The 15,830-nt window shown below is 44.1% G+C and overlaps 1 protein-coding gene across 9 annotated transcripts in view; it reads left to right on the top strand.

The window, feature by feature from the left end:
• EPHA5 (EPH receptor A5) overlaps positions 1-15,830 on the top strand; it is a 253,669-nt gene that overhangs the window by 216,193 nt on the left and 21,646 nt on the right. For all 9 annotated transcript variants that reach the window (XM_083473140.1, XM_083473139.1, XM_083473138.1 and 6 more), the window contains 5 exons: positions 2,352-2,419; positions 5,550-5,675; positions 6,744-6,929; positions 11,395-11,456; positions 14,371-14,580. In XM_083473140.1, coding sequence (XP_083329266.1) covers positions 2,352-2,419; positions 5,550-5,675; positions 6,744-6,929; positions 11,395-11,456; positions 14,371-14,580 — 652 coding nt within the window. The remainder of the gene's footprint in view (positions 1-2,351; positions 2,420-5,549; positions 5,676-6,743; positions 6,930-11,394; positions 11,457-14,370; positions 14,581-15,830) is intronic.

Genomic DNA, 15,830 nt, shown 5'->3' with positions numbered 1-15,830 from the left:
TGTGGCCAGCAGGACTAAGCTGCTTCTGGCGAACCAGAGCAGTGCACGGAAACACCGTTTACCTTCCCGCCAGAGCGGTACCTATTTATCTACTTGCACTTTGACGTGCTTTCGAACTGCTAGGTTGGCAGGAGCAGGGACCGAGCAACGGGAGCTCACTCCGTCGTGGGGATTCGAACCGCCGACCTTCTGATCAGCAAGTTCTAGGCTCTGTGGTTTAACCCACAGTGCCACCTGCGTCCCACTCCCAAACCAGGGTCATCCAATGACGATGAATATTGGAAGATTCAGAACAGGCAAAATAAAGCACTTCTTCACAAGTCGTGTAGTGAAAATAAATGGGATTTCCTTCCACAATATGTAGTGATGGTTGGCAGTTTGGATGGCCTTAAAAGGAGATTAGACAAATTCATGGAGGACAGAAGATACTGGCCACTGTTGTACCGCCAGTATTGTCAGTGCTATTCCTCTGAGACACGTGAATGGGGAACATGCAGTTGTTTTCAGGACCTTCTTGCAGACTTCCCAAAGTCCTCTGGCAGGCCATTGTGAGAACAGTATGCTGGTTAAGATGGTCTCTGATCCAGCAGGGCTCTAGGGTGCATCGTCTTTGGAAAGCAGTTGATGAAAGTTGACTTGCATGTAGTAAAGTTGACTTGTATATAGTAAACCAGCACCTCAGGGAAAGACGTGTGCCAAACCTCTCTCTCTGGTGGGAGTGTTTTTGTTTGTTTAAATGTGCAAAGTGTTCAGATACCTGGGCTGGTATTATTATTATTATTATTATTATTATTATTATTATTATTATTACAGTGGTGCCCCGCAAGACGAATGCCTCGCAAGACGGAAAACTCGCTAGACGAAAGAGTTTTCCCTTTTGGAGGTGCTTCGCAAAACGAATCTCCTATGGGCTTGCTTCGCAAGACGACAATGTCTTGCAAGTTCCTGCTGGTTTTTTCCCCCTCCCCCCCTTTTTCTAAGCCGCTAAGCCGCTTATCAGCTGATCCGATCAGCAGATAAGCCGCTAAAAGCCGCTAATAGCGCTAATAGCGCTAAGCTGCTTATCAGCTGATCCGATCAGCAGATAAGCTGCTAAAAGCCTCTAATAGCGCTAATCCGCTAATCCTTCAATGGGCTTGCTTCGCAAGACGGAAAAAACCACTAGACGAAGAGAATCACAGAACGGATTCTTTTCGTCTTGCGAGGCACCACTGTATTATTATTATTATACTTCTCTGAACTGGATTCTCGTCTTATAAGCACATCGGTAAACAGTTCACAGCCACCCAATGCAGGCCTTTATCATCCATTACCGTACTATATGAATCATTTTCTAGTGTAGTCTTGTAAAAACCAGTTACGTTGGGTTGTGTGTGCACCTCATGCCATCCCTTCACCAATAAGATTTGTCATTCTCCCATCAGCCCATTTTCTCTCTTATAAATTTGTTAGAGGAACACTTTTACAGCCTCAGTTTTATGATGCATGCCATAAATATTTCACTAGGTGATTGCCAGTGTGAAAGTAGGTTTGTTACCAGATAAAATGCCACAGGAATATTTAGAATGGAAATGCCACTCTTCTGTTTTACATTTATTGAACAACATTGACCTGTGTCCTGGGCCTCATTTTTTCCTTCCAGTATGATGGGAATAAGAGGCATAAATTTTCAGGGGAATAAGTCGTTTCCAAGGTATGGAAAAGATCAGCCAACTACAATGCCACAGCTGAAGAACTCATTCAGTTTATTTTAGATAAACCAAGCCTTAATGCTTGATGCGTTCTGCAGTGACTGATATAGTACACTTAAATCTTGGCATTTGGTAATACAGCAATAGGCATAAATGTTCCCTTGTAGGACAATTTTATTTCCTGAAGTGTGCATAAAACAAATAGGAAGGCTTGTCTCCATCCTTTAGATTACATTTCTTGCCACTGACAATATAAAGGAATGGCTGTGTTAACCGGCCTCTGCTTGTAAAAAACACTTTACTAATCAGTTACTAGGATCAAACAAGGCTGTTTCAAGAATTCTTGGTCCCCTTTAAGGAGGGCTATTGAGACCCCAAATCCTACCAGGATTTTCCTGAATCCTCTTTCTTTTTCTGAATTAAAAGGGGGCTGTGGATATCAGATCTCGCAGGACCCCAAGTACAGATGATGCCAATATTGCATCAATCCCCTTTTCTTTTTCCAAGACACGAGTTGAATAGGGCATGCCTCGTATCCAGTTGAAAAACGTTGGTACAAACAGGGCATCTTTGCATTCCTTATTTGATAATTTGCCTATTGTGTGATGATTTCGGTGAGAAGCTTCCTTACATCATCCCATAAATCTTGTTCAATAACAGGAGGTGTGGCTACAGCAAAGCGAAGCAGGACCCCGAAGAGGAAAAGATGCATTTTCATAATGGTCACAGTGAGTAAAGTTCAGATAATATGCTAGAGAACTTCACTGCTTTCTAGTATTTTTGTCTTGATATGGTATAATACATAGCATTATAGTTACCGTATTTTTCGCTCTATAAGATGCACAAGACGCACCTAGTTTTTGGAGGAGGAAAACAAGAAAAAAAATATTCTGAATCTCAGAAGCCAGAACAGCAAGAGGGATCGATGCGCAATGAAAGCAGCAATCCCTCTTGCTGCTCTGGCTTCTGTGATAGCTGCACAGCCTGCATTCGCTCTATCACACACACACACACACACACACACACACACACACACACATTCCCCCTTACTTTTTAGGAGGGAAAAAGTGAGTCTTATAGAGCAAAAAATACGGTATATACTGTTTAGCGGCAGGCAGAACCAATGGGCTCACCATCTCTGGCTTTTGGTAGAAAGTGGAAAGGGTTTATTCCACTTTGCCAAAAGTAGGGAGAGCATGAGACTCTCAAAATCAGAGTTGTGGGTCCGATCCCCACATTGGGCTAAAAGATTCCTGCGTTGAAGAGGGGTTGGACTAGATTATCCTTGTGGTCCCTTACAGCTCTACAATTCCATGATTCTGCAATTCATTCCAGTTTGGTGAAGAGAAGATGACAGAATCTTACCCCAGTCTTACGGAGTGTGCGTCTAGCACAGGCGAGAGGGCTGCATTAGCTTCACACTCTTCAAGGCAAGAGTGCAGGGAATAAAACTACACATCTGCACTGTAGGCCTCCTTTTATTTCCAAAGCAGCACTGCTGTTCCAGAAACCCTTCATGCCAAAGCTGTGGATTTTGCTCCAAGTGGAATTCTGCCCCAGCAAATGGGCTAAATATCCTAAATAATTCAATTAATATTTTTACAGTGTTGCAGATATACTGGGAACGGCAGGCATGACCCTCAAGTTTATTTAAAACAAAAAAATGGCTAAAATAATTTGATATTGAAAGTGTTTCCTATTAGAAAGCTCCCAGGTGAGAGCTGGGAGGTAGTGTGAGATTTAAGCTTCGAGAGAAGCCTCTCTGTTTTCTTTGTTCTTTCTCTGTTCTTGTGTTCATTTCAATTAGTTTCTTTAATCTTACTGTAGTATGAAAAAGATTTGATAAAATCTTTTCTTTTTTAAGTATTTCCTATTAGGTGGAAATGGTTAGAGATTAAAGAGCAGCTCCGGAGTCTCTTTTTTGCATCTTGAGGCCCCAAGCCAGCCCCCCCGTGAAATAACTACACACGGACACAGAATTAAGGTTGATGGGTAACATTAAGGCCACTTTATTGATTGCAAATTAAATGTGAGTGGTATTGGCATAGGCATTGGCTGAAGACTATAATGGACTACTGCCCCAGTTGACAGAGTCTATGTAGGTAAACCCATCGGGGCAGCAACATTAGGGTTTTGCCCAACAGAAGCTTACCACGAGGTTCCTGTGATCCCGGCATGGCCCTAGCCCATCAAGCGGACTTCCAACCAGATCCAGGACCCGTAGATTCCTTTAACGGAATACCTTTTGATCATTGAGGGGCAGGTGATGACCACACCTCCCCTCCACACACAAAATGAAGCCAATGCCTGACTGCCAAACCTGGAAAGTTGTGATGATTGCTAAGGGGGTAGGCAAAAAACCAAGTGGCCAATGCCAATTTGCCAAATGGATAAAAATTCCTACCTGGCCCCTGTCCCAAGACAGGCGACTCACACATAGTGCAAAGCAAGGCTGAGAACCTACACTAAGGACGGGAGGGAGGGTGTTCAGCAGCGCCAATCAAGAGCCTAGGGCACTCTTGCGCGGATGCTTATATAATTCCTTAACCACCCCCACCCCTTCCCTGATTGGCTGTGACCCGTGATGCCTATTTAGAGAAATGAAACTTAGACCTAGAAATGAAACCTACCGTAGATTCCGGCGTTTAAGACGACTTTTTAACCCCAGAAAAGAGGTTAAAAAGTCGGGGGTCGTCTTATACGTCGGGTATGGGTGGCACGGAGAGGAGGCCCCCCCCTGCTGCTGCAACGGCGGCTCCGAAGCAGCGGTGGCGAGCTCTGCTCCGCGCCAGGAGAAAGCTGCCCGGCGCGGAGCCCGCCCCCCCCCCCACGCTGCTTCAGAAGCAGCATCAGTGGCGGCTGGCTCTGTTCCGAGCCGAGTGGCTTTCTTCGGCACGGAGCTGCCTAGCGTATTAGGAGACTGGGCTTATAAGACAAACCCCCAAATTGCAGCTGCCAATTTGGGGGGTCGCCTAATGCGCCGGAATCTATGGTACTTCGTCAGGGGTGTGTCCAGGGGCCCAGTCGCAAGAAGGACCGCCTTCTGAGGACGATCCCATTTCCAGCAGTGCTGTTCTTACCAAATAAATAAATAAATAAATAAATAAATAGATAGCAGGAGGCCTGCACTGCAGGTGTGTTGTACCTTGAAGCATGTGAAGCAGGGATCTTGTGCAGACCCCCTTGTAACTATGCTAAATCTAGAGGAGTCATATTTTCTGCAACATTTTTTCAATAATACCACCTTTGTGACTTTGAACTTTATATTTAATTTTAAATCCGGTGGGGTTTGATAGCTAGGACTGCAACTCAGTTCGTGACATCTTAATGGGATAATCGTATTAATTTAAGTTGAACTATCCATTAAGATTGTGTGAATTCGTATAGGGGGAAAAACAGCATTTCTGAAGCAAGCAGCATACTTATTTTGTTGCTGTTGTTTATAATGCATACATATATCACAGCAGACATCATCTTAGAGAAAGGGAGCAATGCCTCTTTTAAAATGGCGCTTGCCACCTGCAATTTTTATGAACGTTGGTATTAAAAATACAACCCCTTTATTAAAAATATATACCCTACCCGATTAATCGTGGTTCCCTTCGGTCTATTAAAAGTTTTTTTAATAAATTAATCAAAGTGAGTAATAGATTAAATATTGCAGCCCTGGTGTGCACCAAATGTTTCTTAAGTAGCTCATAATGGTATCTTTGTGACAATGATATGCAGTGCTCACATCCTCCGTTTTGTAATTAGTAAAATACATTTCCCTTTGCACTAGTGTTCCAGCTTGTTCAATTTTCAGTTCTGCTGCTCGCCAGTTCTTTTAACATATTAAACCCTTAATTTTATGCACAGTTAAATTACCAGGAGTGCGGACTTATATCGACCCACACACCTACGAAGACCCAAATCAAGCTGTCCATGAGTTTGCCAAGGAAATAGAAGCCTCGTGTATATCAATTGAAAGAGTTATTGGAGCTGGTAAGATTACCAATATCACCATTTACCATTCACTCACGCTATTGCTGTAACATCAGGATTCCGTTTTTGCATTGCACGACAAGGTGGTGACCACCCCGGCCCCCAGGGAACACCAGAAAGGAATAATGACAGGTGACAACGTGTTATGGAATTAAAATTTGGTCACATCTTTATTAAACTTCCGAATTTAGGCTTAGGCCTTGGGCGTGTACCCCTCCCAGTCCCCTTTCAGGGGAAACTGGGGCTCATCAGAGTAAATGGGATATGGGGGTGCTCTGCGAGACGTAAGTGTAGCAGGCAGCCCAGCCCAGCCCATATCCCCGCACACAGGGTACTTCACTGACAACCTTTCAGTGTATGGACAGTGACACAGATAACCCCTTTAAGAGAGGGACCCTGAAATCGCAGCCATGGGGCGGGGGGAGTTGCCACTTCCCCCCATAGTAGGGTTACCAGATGTCCCCGTTTCCCAGGGACAGTCCCCAGATTTGTGAATAAGTCGCCAGACAAATTCCATCCCTGGAATGTCCCCGGATTTCATCTAATGTCCCTGGGGAACGCGGCAGTCTCAGCAGCCAGGAGCTGTTGGCTCTGACTGGCTTCAGGAGCTGCTTGGAAGTCCCAATATGATGGTGGTGCAGGGTCTCTCAGATGCAGCTTCGGAGGATTCAAACTGCCTATCAGAGCTTGCGTGCAAGCAGGAGGGGGCAGGGATCTCTCAGTTAGGCAACGGGAAGCCTCGCTCCCCAGCTGAGGGATCCCCGCCCCCTCCTGCTTGCACGCAAGTAAGAATGGGATTGGGGCTGTTCTGCCCAGTTCCTGACAGAAGTATGAGTTTCACTGGCATCCCTATAAAAATGCAGGCTGAAAGTTTAGGCTCAAGTAATTGAGATGAATGTGGGTGAGAAGAAGAATGATCTCCATCACATGCGTTGGGAACAAGGAATTCAAACAATTGGTCGTACTGGGTTAACCAACCTCTTCATTGGTTAGGCATTGGTTGATCCTTACACGAGAATGGTCAGACAATAGCTGGGAATGCTAACTTGGGGTTTGTTTTGTTCACAGGTGAATTTGGCGAAGTATGTAGCGGGCGATTGAAACCACCCGGAAAGCGTGAGTTACCAGTGGCCATTAAAACCTTGAAAGTGGGCTACACAGAGAAGCAGAGGCGAGATTTCCTTGGAGAAGCCAGCATCATGGGGCAATTTGACCATCCCAATATAATTCACCTAGAAGGCGTTGTCACAAAGAGTATGTACCTGCTGCCAATGAGTTATAATTTGCTTATAAATGTCTTCTTGGCTTATGAAATGCCATTCAAGCCGCTATCTTGGTGTCCTCAATGTGCCTACCTATGGCATCTGTGGGGGACGCCGCCAGAGCTATTAAACCATTCGCATGGTCCCCTCGAGCACTTTTCTGAACCCCATTAACGCCAACGCAAATCTGTGAGACAAAAACTAACCAAACAAGGCTGGAACGCATCCAGGCACAATTCATTCTTTGTCCTTCGCTTCTCCTGCTCTGGCAGAGGCCGTGATCCAGAAGTGGAGATTTTGCATGTGGTTCCCTTTTCCAAAGAGAACCCCCGTCCCTTAACAACTAAAAGTAACTCAGGAAGCTATAAGAAACAGGGTGCCACCCAAAATGGCCATGGATTGTTGATTCTCTCACCTTTACCACAATGCACAATTTCCCCAGTGTTTTGATACTATTATGCAAGACTCTTACCTTGCCCCTGATAACGCCAAGCAATGATGCGCAATGGTGGTGTCGGGTGGGTGCATAGCTGTCAAGGCATGAGTTGAATTGTACAAAACATTACCAGGGGCTGCGCACAGTGTTGTTGCTTTCAGCAGCAGACTGTGTGTTCCGTGCAACATGCCGTTCCGCCCTCACGTGTCCCATTTTATAACACAGCCTTGTCGATTCCGCCACCAGACCTTCATAAAGATGCCAAGGTCGCTGGTTCAGATAGCATGCCACTTGCTTTTAATTTTTCTCGTTGAAGCGCCTACTCATTTGTGTCCTTAGTTTTATGTTCCGTAATGCGATGCTAATTTATTCAGCAATTACTCTCAACCTGCAGCACACAGATAATGAAGCATAAGGTCAAAGAAATATGATTTCCTTGTGATTGAAACAGAGGCAGGGAGCCAGAAGCAGCACTCCTAGGGGGTCGTGTCATGATGGGGTGGCATCCTTTTCATAATGCTGCCTTTAAGGGCCCAAGATAAGGGAGCTGCGCTGTACGACTTGCCTGTGATCTGCTATTAAAACCGGGCGCATCATAAATGCCACTGCAGTCTGCAGAGATTTTATGATAAATGAGGAGAAGGCAGAGCCCTTCCCTTAAATTGCTCATTTGTGATGCCTGAGCACATCAAGATGAAGCAAACCCGTTCCGGTGCAAGGAAGTGCCATGGACTAATATTTCCCAACACTTGCCTATAAAACTACCTTTCCAGGGTGGGAAATGTGGGCAACAATGATTGGCTTTCGCTTCTTGGGGATAAGATCTCCACTTAAAAGGCTCATTGGGAAATTGGAATCACAAAGAATACAGTCAAACCTTGGTTCCCAAACGCCTCCATTTTGGAACGTTTCAGCTCCCAAACGCCCCAAACCCGGAAGCAAGTGTGCCAGTTTTCGAACGTTTTTCAGAAGCCGAACGTCCGACGCAGCTTCCAATTGAGTGTAGGACATTAACTTACGGTCTGTGTGTGTGGTTTGGGAGCTGCACAGTCAGGGAAAAAACAATGCTGTCCAGGGTTGTAAAGACTGCGGAGAGAATAATTGGGTGCACTCTTCCCACCTTGGATCAAATCTATGCTTCCAGGTGCCATAAGAAAGCTGCAGAGAGAGCGCGGGATAGTGCACACCCCGGAAATTATTTCTTTCAGTTTCTGCCTTCTGTAAGAAGGTACAGGGTTATAAAGACTAGGACTAGCTGCCTGAGAAACAGTTTCTACCCAAATGCGATTTTGGTTTTAAACGCATTGTAAGAAGTCTGTATGGGAGTATATTGTATTTAAAAATGGGGTATCAGAGTTTTTAGGGGGCTAACCAGGTTGGGATAGCTGGGATAGTAGGCTTGTTGAGTTTTGAATGTCTTATGTAGATTTTTCAATTTCGTTGTTCTGTATGGGACAATGACAATAAAGATTATTGCATCATATCATATCATATCATATCATATCATATCATATCATATCGTATTGTAAGCTGAATGCGCTTCCGGAATGGATTACGTTTGACAACCGATGTTTGACTATAGGGACTATACCTGTCCTCTATGTTCAGGGAGGTCCAAAGCATAGGTATTGCCACACTACAATCATCATCATCATCTGGCTGGGTTTTCCCAGCTACTACAGCCCAGTTCCTACGTGATACGGACAGACCTACTGATGAATTGGTGCCCACCTCGGACCCTCACCAGCAGAACATAGTGACCAGTTCAGTTTATAAAGGGAGAGGCAATTCTTTTATTCATAAGAAACAATCCACTTGTGTCCTTAGCAGCCACACTCACATCCCAGGTTTTTCTCCAGGGTCACTGTGGGAATAAAATGGGGGAGGAGAGATGTTCGGCTCCTAGAAGAAAGGACAGGATGCGAATGTTCGTTTAAAACCTTTTGAAAAGAATCAGCAATTACTTTTCGTCTGCACTTTTGTCTGCTAGGTAATGAAAATTGATTTAAGCAGAAAGCTGTATGTGTTCTACCAGCATTTCATTGAATTTATAAGGTCAGGAGCAAGTCACGCTCATTATTGCTGTGTCACTCGAGCATTTACGTATAAAAACGGAGTGTAGGCTATATATAATTACCTTTAAAACAACTCGGTCATGAAATTAGTCTAATGGGGTTGGGAAAACATTGCTACTGTTGTCAACAATCAGGTAATAAAAATCTTTATTGTGTGTTACCGTGATTGAGTATCTTAACTTTTTTTTTATACTTGAGGTGATTCACGCAAATGTATTCATGCATTTGCTAGCGATACATATATTCAGCATTACAGAAGGGAATTTGCAAACATCCCGTCCCGCGGGGGGGGGGGGGGGATTAGCCAGGTTCCTAATGTGCAATGCTAGTGTACAATCAGGTGCAAATATGTACCAGTACTGAGGTGTTGATCTGGGCCTCCCTGAAATTTCAGACATAATTGTAGATGAAGACATGCATCCCCATTCATGACACAAGTAGGGCTGTGTACAGGCTATGTCTTTAAAGCACATATAGGGTGCCTACATTCTTCATGTGCAAATGGCTTTCGATACCTATTAGGTCCACAAATTACCATATAGCATATATTCAACATAAATAAACAGTGGCAATTTGTTGTTGACAAAGGACAGCTGGACATATAAAGGGCCCCATTACCTTTAGGAGCTTGGGGCCTCATCAAACCTAAATCTGGCCCTTTTCCTGAGATCAACCTGTAGAAGAAGTCACAAAATAAGGCAGAGTCTTCAGCTAGGGTCTGTGTTGTTTACCAGCAAATTATGACTTGGCACTTCCCACGGCTCAGAGAACAGTGTGTTGCATTTGAGAAACGTCTTTGTTTGTATTTAAACACACTGCCTGTAACTTTCATTGGATCGCCATGTAGTACTTCGTTGTACATGTTATACTTTGAGATGGAAAATTAAAGGTCCTTGCCAATTTTCCCACCCTACTTAATTATGGCGAATTGCATATTCTCCAGGTTCAGCTTTTATAAGGATTTTATCTCTTCATATTTAAGCATCTAATTCACATTGAAAGCTCACTAAATCACTAGTTTTCAGCAGCATGAATAAAGGTGGACTCTACGATCGAAAATGGCTACATAAATTCTCTGAGAATAAACCTTGATCGTGAGAACAAACCTTGGCTATACCTCAGGGTTAGCAAGGAGAGAGCTTAACCACAAGCTCAGATCTAGATGGCACACTAACTGAGCCAAAACTTTGCTTAGTTTGCACAGGATGTGAATAAGCAAAGTGACTATGACTATATGATTCCAGGGCTGGATCAAAGAAGCATTTCAATTTAAAGCGTTGTAAATTTAAACAGGGACGTGGATGGCGCTGTGGGTTAAACCACAGAGCCTAGGACTTGCCGATCAGAAGGTCGGCAGTTTGAATCCCCGCGACAGGGTGAGCTCCCGTTGCTCAGTCCCTGCTCCTGTCAACTTAGCAGTTCGAAAGCACGTCAAAGTGCAAGTAGATAAATAGGGACCGCTCCGGCGGGAAGGTAAACGGCATTTCCATGCGCTGCTCTGGTTCGCCAGAAGCGGCTTAGTCATGCTGGCCACATGACCCGGAAGCTGTACGCCGGCTCCCTCGGCCAATAAAGCGAGATGAGCGCCACAACCCCAGAGTCAGCCACGACTGGACCTAATGGTCAGGGGTCCCTTTACCCTTTACTAAATTTAAACAGGGAAAACAGGTAGAGAAAAACGGGGCTCCACTTCGCCATCTGGTGGCATGATGTTATATGGCACATACAACACATATAAATTGTTTTTTCTTTACCAGTCTAGCTGAGACCCAGGAGTGCACATGTTCACACAATCCCAGTATGCCTTGGTTTGATCATTTTGTCATAATATATATAGTGACTATCCAAAGTTGAAAACTTACTGACTTGTTTGCGAAAATGCACAATTTGCTGTAGAGTGTTCCATGACTTACAGCGCTGAAAGGGTTTTGATCTTCTTCATCTAGGTAAGCCAGTCATGATTGTAACCGAATACATGGAAAATGGATCTTTGGATACATTTTTAAAGGTAAGACTTAAAATGTGTATCAGCATCAAATCACCCCCATTCCGCTTTAAGACAGTACAGTGGTACCACAGGTTACATTCGCTTCAGGTTACAGACTCCGCTAACCCAGAAATAGGGCTTCAGGTTAAGAACTTTGCTTCAGGATGAGAACAGAAATCGTGCTCCAGCGGCGCAGCAGCAGCAGGAGGCCCCATTAGCTAAAGTGGTGCTTCAGGTTAAGAACAGTTTCAGGTTAAGAACAGACCTCCGGAACGAATTAAGTACTTAACCCGAGGTACCACTGTACTTGTGCTTTGAAGAAAAGTAAGAATGATTTCCTTTTAGAAACAATCTTTGACAGGATGTTGTTGTTGTTGTTGATGTTGTTGTTGTTGTTGTTGTTAATTCAGTTTATATACCACCCTTTATCTAAAGATCCCCAACATTAAGAATGTAATTTACACAGCATAATAATAAAAGCATAATACGCCGCATAATAATTAAATGTAATCATCTTCAACAAATAAATAAACTTCCATACACCAGAGCCTTTTTTATCCTTTGCAAGAACCTGGAGAGAAATTCACTGTGAAGAATGTGTTCTGCCATGCTTTTTGGATGTTGCTATTCTTGCTCGTATCTTTTCATTCCAATATTTGCTTTCCAAAATATTTTGGTGGCATTAAGTGTTGGTTGCTTGTCCCACACTTGCACAATTTACACGTGAAAAGTCTATTCTTCTTTTCCAGTGGGGTGGGAAAGATAATTTTCAAATGCAAAATGTTGGTTAGTCTTCTTTCAAGCTTTGACGATTATGGTCATTCTTACTGGTGAAGCCTTTGAAAGGTTTCCATTTTCCATTTGCCTCTTGCTATAGAAGGTCTTTCATCGCTTTAGGATGGTTTGCATGGAAAGGGGGGCAGAGCATCAGAAACCTCAAAACCCCGCAGGTCAAAGTTTTTTGTGCTTGGGCTGTGTACTTCAGACATTGCTGATTCCTAAGGGAAGTCAATAGGTGTGATGCATGAGCGTCATAACAAGCAAGTAATGTGGGTGTGGTGCTGTGGTCTAAACCACTGAGCCTCTTGGGCTTGCCGATCAGAAGGTCGGCGGTTCGAATCCCCACAACAGGATGAGCTCCCATTGCTCTGTGCCAGCTTCTTCCAACCTAGCAGTTCGAAAGCACACCAGTGCAAGTAGATAAATAGGTACCGCTGTGGCAGGAAGGTAAATGGCGTTTCTGCACGCTCTGGTTTCTGTCACAGTGTCCTATTGCCCCAGAAGCAGTTCAGTCATGCCAGCCACGTGACGCAGAAAGCTGTCTGTGGACAAACGCCGGCTCCCTCAGCCTGAAAGCAAGCTGAGCGCTGCAACCCTATAGTTGCCTTTGACTGGACTTTACCATCCAGGGGTCCTTTAACTTTTTTTTGTAATACAAGCAGTTCTTGCACTCCTGTAAATGACTGTGCATGGCCCCAGAATTGCCTTGATAGCCCCTTTGTTGTAAGAGGTACGGGGGGGGGGTCATTCAAAACTCTTGGTTTTTCTGGACCTCTCGGACGTTTTTGATACCATTGACCAGGACATCCGCCTGGACCGCCTAAGGGAGCTGGATGCTGGGGGCTTTGCATTGCAGCTGTTCCTCTGAGGGCAGTTTCAATCCCATGTGGAGACGTTGGGGACTGTCACCAGGAGGTTTGGCACATGAGGACACCAGTGTGCTGTCGACGCACAACTCATATCTCTCTGTGCCATCTGAATTAAGAGAGGCAGCGCAGGTGGTAAACTGGTGTTTGGTGGTAGTGTCAGGCTGAATGTGGTCCCACGGGTTGAAACTGAATCCAGACAAGGTGGTGGTTCGATGACTGGGCGGTTCTCAGATCTGGTTGTTGGTGGGCATCCTGTTCTAAACAGGGTTGCATTTCCCTTGAATTAAATGGTGGTGTAGCCACTTGAAGCCCACAGCTGGCAGGACTGCTGGTGTCCAGCTCAGGCTCCTGCACCAAGTGCAATACACTAGTCATAGCTGTCAGTGTTTCCTGTTTTTTAAGGGAACGTTAAATGCAGCATGTTTAGACTTGCTTTTTACCTGTGGGTAGACAAACTAAGGCCTGGGGGCTGGATCCAGCCCAATCGCCTTCTAAATCTGGCCCGCAGACAGTCCGGGAATCAGTGTGTTTTTACATGAGTAGAATGTGTCCTTTTATTTAAAATACATCTCTGGGTTATTTGTGGGGCATAGGAATGCATTCTTTTTTTCTTTTTTCTTTCAAAATATAGTCTAGCCCCCCACAAGGTCTGAGGGACAGTGGACCAGCCCCTGCTAAAAAAGTTTGCTGACACTTGCTTTTTACTTATTCTTTAAATTGACATTTTTTAATTTCAATATTTATACTCTGCTTTTCCATCCAAAATGATGGCCAAAGTGGCTAACAGTGATATATAAACACACACACACACACACACACACACACACACACACACAAACAGTTTGAAAAATGACCTAACAATAAAAAAAAACGCTTCACTACCCTATAAATAAAAAATTGATTCAGTATCTAATGAGAGAAATAACACTTTAGTTTACAAATGGTCTAACATTTGTTACTGTCTTTTATATCAACATTCAGCATCTCTTTTCAGGGTGGTTTAAAGCTCCAATAATAAAACATATTTTTCTAAGATCAATTATAAAAAACCTGTTTCTCTACATATAATATTTCTTTTAAAGAAGTATTTTATTGCTGTTTTATTATGTGTTATATTTTATTGCATTTTGTTGCTGCTGTTGGCGACTTCAGGTGCCATGTACTGGAAGACTGGGGGTACAAATTTAGGAAATAATTTGGAAAAAAATCTTTTCTTTTCTTTTTACAAGATTTAGATGCAGGGATTCAGCCAATGACTTGATGTTCTCATTCTGCTATTTTTACAGAAGAATGACGGGCAGTTCACTGTAATTCAGCTAGTTGGTATGCTGAGAGGGATCGCATCTGGAATGAAATACTTGTCTGACATGGGCTATGTACACAGAGACTTGGCAGCCAGGAATATCCTCATCAACAGTAACTTAGTGTGCAAAGTATCTGACTTTGGACTTTCCAGAATTCTTGAAGATGACCCAGAAGCTGCCTACACAACAAGGGTAAGTTCCTAGCCAGCAGCAGCAATGAACCGCCTGCCAAGCTATGAAAAATGGATGGGAAAATGCTAGACTCTGGGTGGGGGCAGATTATTTGGAGAATGCCCTGAATGGGTTTAGCTAAACTATGCAACCTTTAGAAGACATCTGAAGTATGTTGTTGTTGTTTAGTTGTTTAGTCGTGTCTGACTCTTCATGGCCCCCTGGACCAGAGCACGCCAGGCTCTCCTGTCTTCCACTGCCTCCCGCAGTTTAATCAAACTCATGCTGGTAGCTCTGAGAACACTATCTAATCATCTAGTCCTCTGTCGTCCCCTTCTCCTTGTGCCCTCCATCTTTCCCAACATCAGGGTCTTTTCCAGGGAGTCTTCTCTTCTCATGAGGTGGCCAAAGTATTGGAGTCTCAGCTTCAGGACCTGTCCTTCCAGTGAGCACTCAGGGCTGATTTCCTTCAGAATGCATACGTTTGATTTTCTTGCAGTCCACGGGACTCTCAAGAGTCTCCTCCAGCACCATAATTCAAAAGCATCAATTCTTCGACAATCAGCCTTCTTTATGGTCCAGCTCTCACTTCCGTACATCACTACTGGGAAAACCATAGCTTTAACTATACGGACCTTTGTTGGCAAGGTCTGAAATATAGGAAGTTTTTAATGTTTGATGTTTTGTTACGTTTTCATATATGTTGGAAGCTGCCCCGAGTGGCTGGGGCAACCCAATCTATCTGTTTGATCAGACATAGGCAAACTCGGCCCGTCAGATGTTTAGGGACTACAATTCCCATCATCCCTGACCACTGGTCCTTTTAGCTATGGATCATGGGAGTTGTAGTCCCAAAACATCTGGAGGGCCAAATTTGCCTATGCCTGTATTTGATGATGCCACAATGCTGTGCCTGATGTTGTCGTGTTGCTGAATGTCGGTAAATAAAACCCCAAACAATCAAGCGATGACAATCACTTGTTAAATTTTCCCACTTTTACCATGCAATACATATTTCAGAGTCTGCAGCAGAACTCCAGCTGCCTAGCAAGGAGTAATTGAATCAAGCACCAGTATGTCTGTTTCAGAGTGCAAACATGTAGACGGATCATTTTGGACTTGACCTTTGCCTCCCTCCCGTTTTCCTTACCAATTTGAATTCAGCACTAGTCTGTCATTAACATCCCAAACCTCAGGATTTGCTTGATGTGCAGCCATGACCTGAAAATTGTCAGGTGGTGTTTCTGGTACCCTGGAGTCATCTTCTCTGG

Source organism: Podarcis liolepis, assembly GCF_965112155.1.
Source record: "Podarcis liolepis genome assembly, chromosome: 13".
NCBI lineage: Eukaryota > Metazoa > Chordata > Lepidosauria > Squamata > Lacertidae > Podarcis > Podarcis liolepis.
This window is presented reverse-complemented; position numbering and strand designations above follow the sequence as displayed.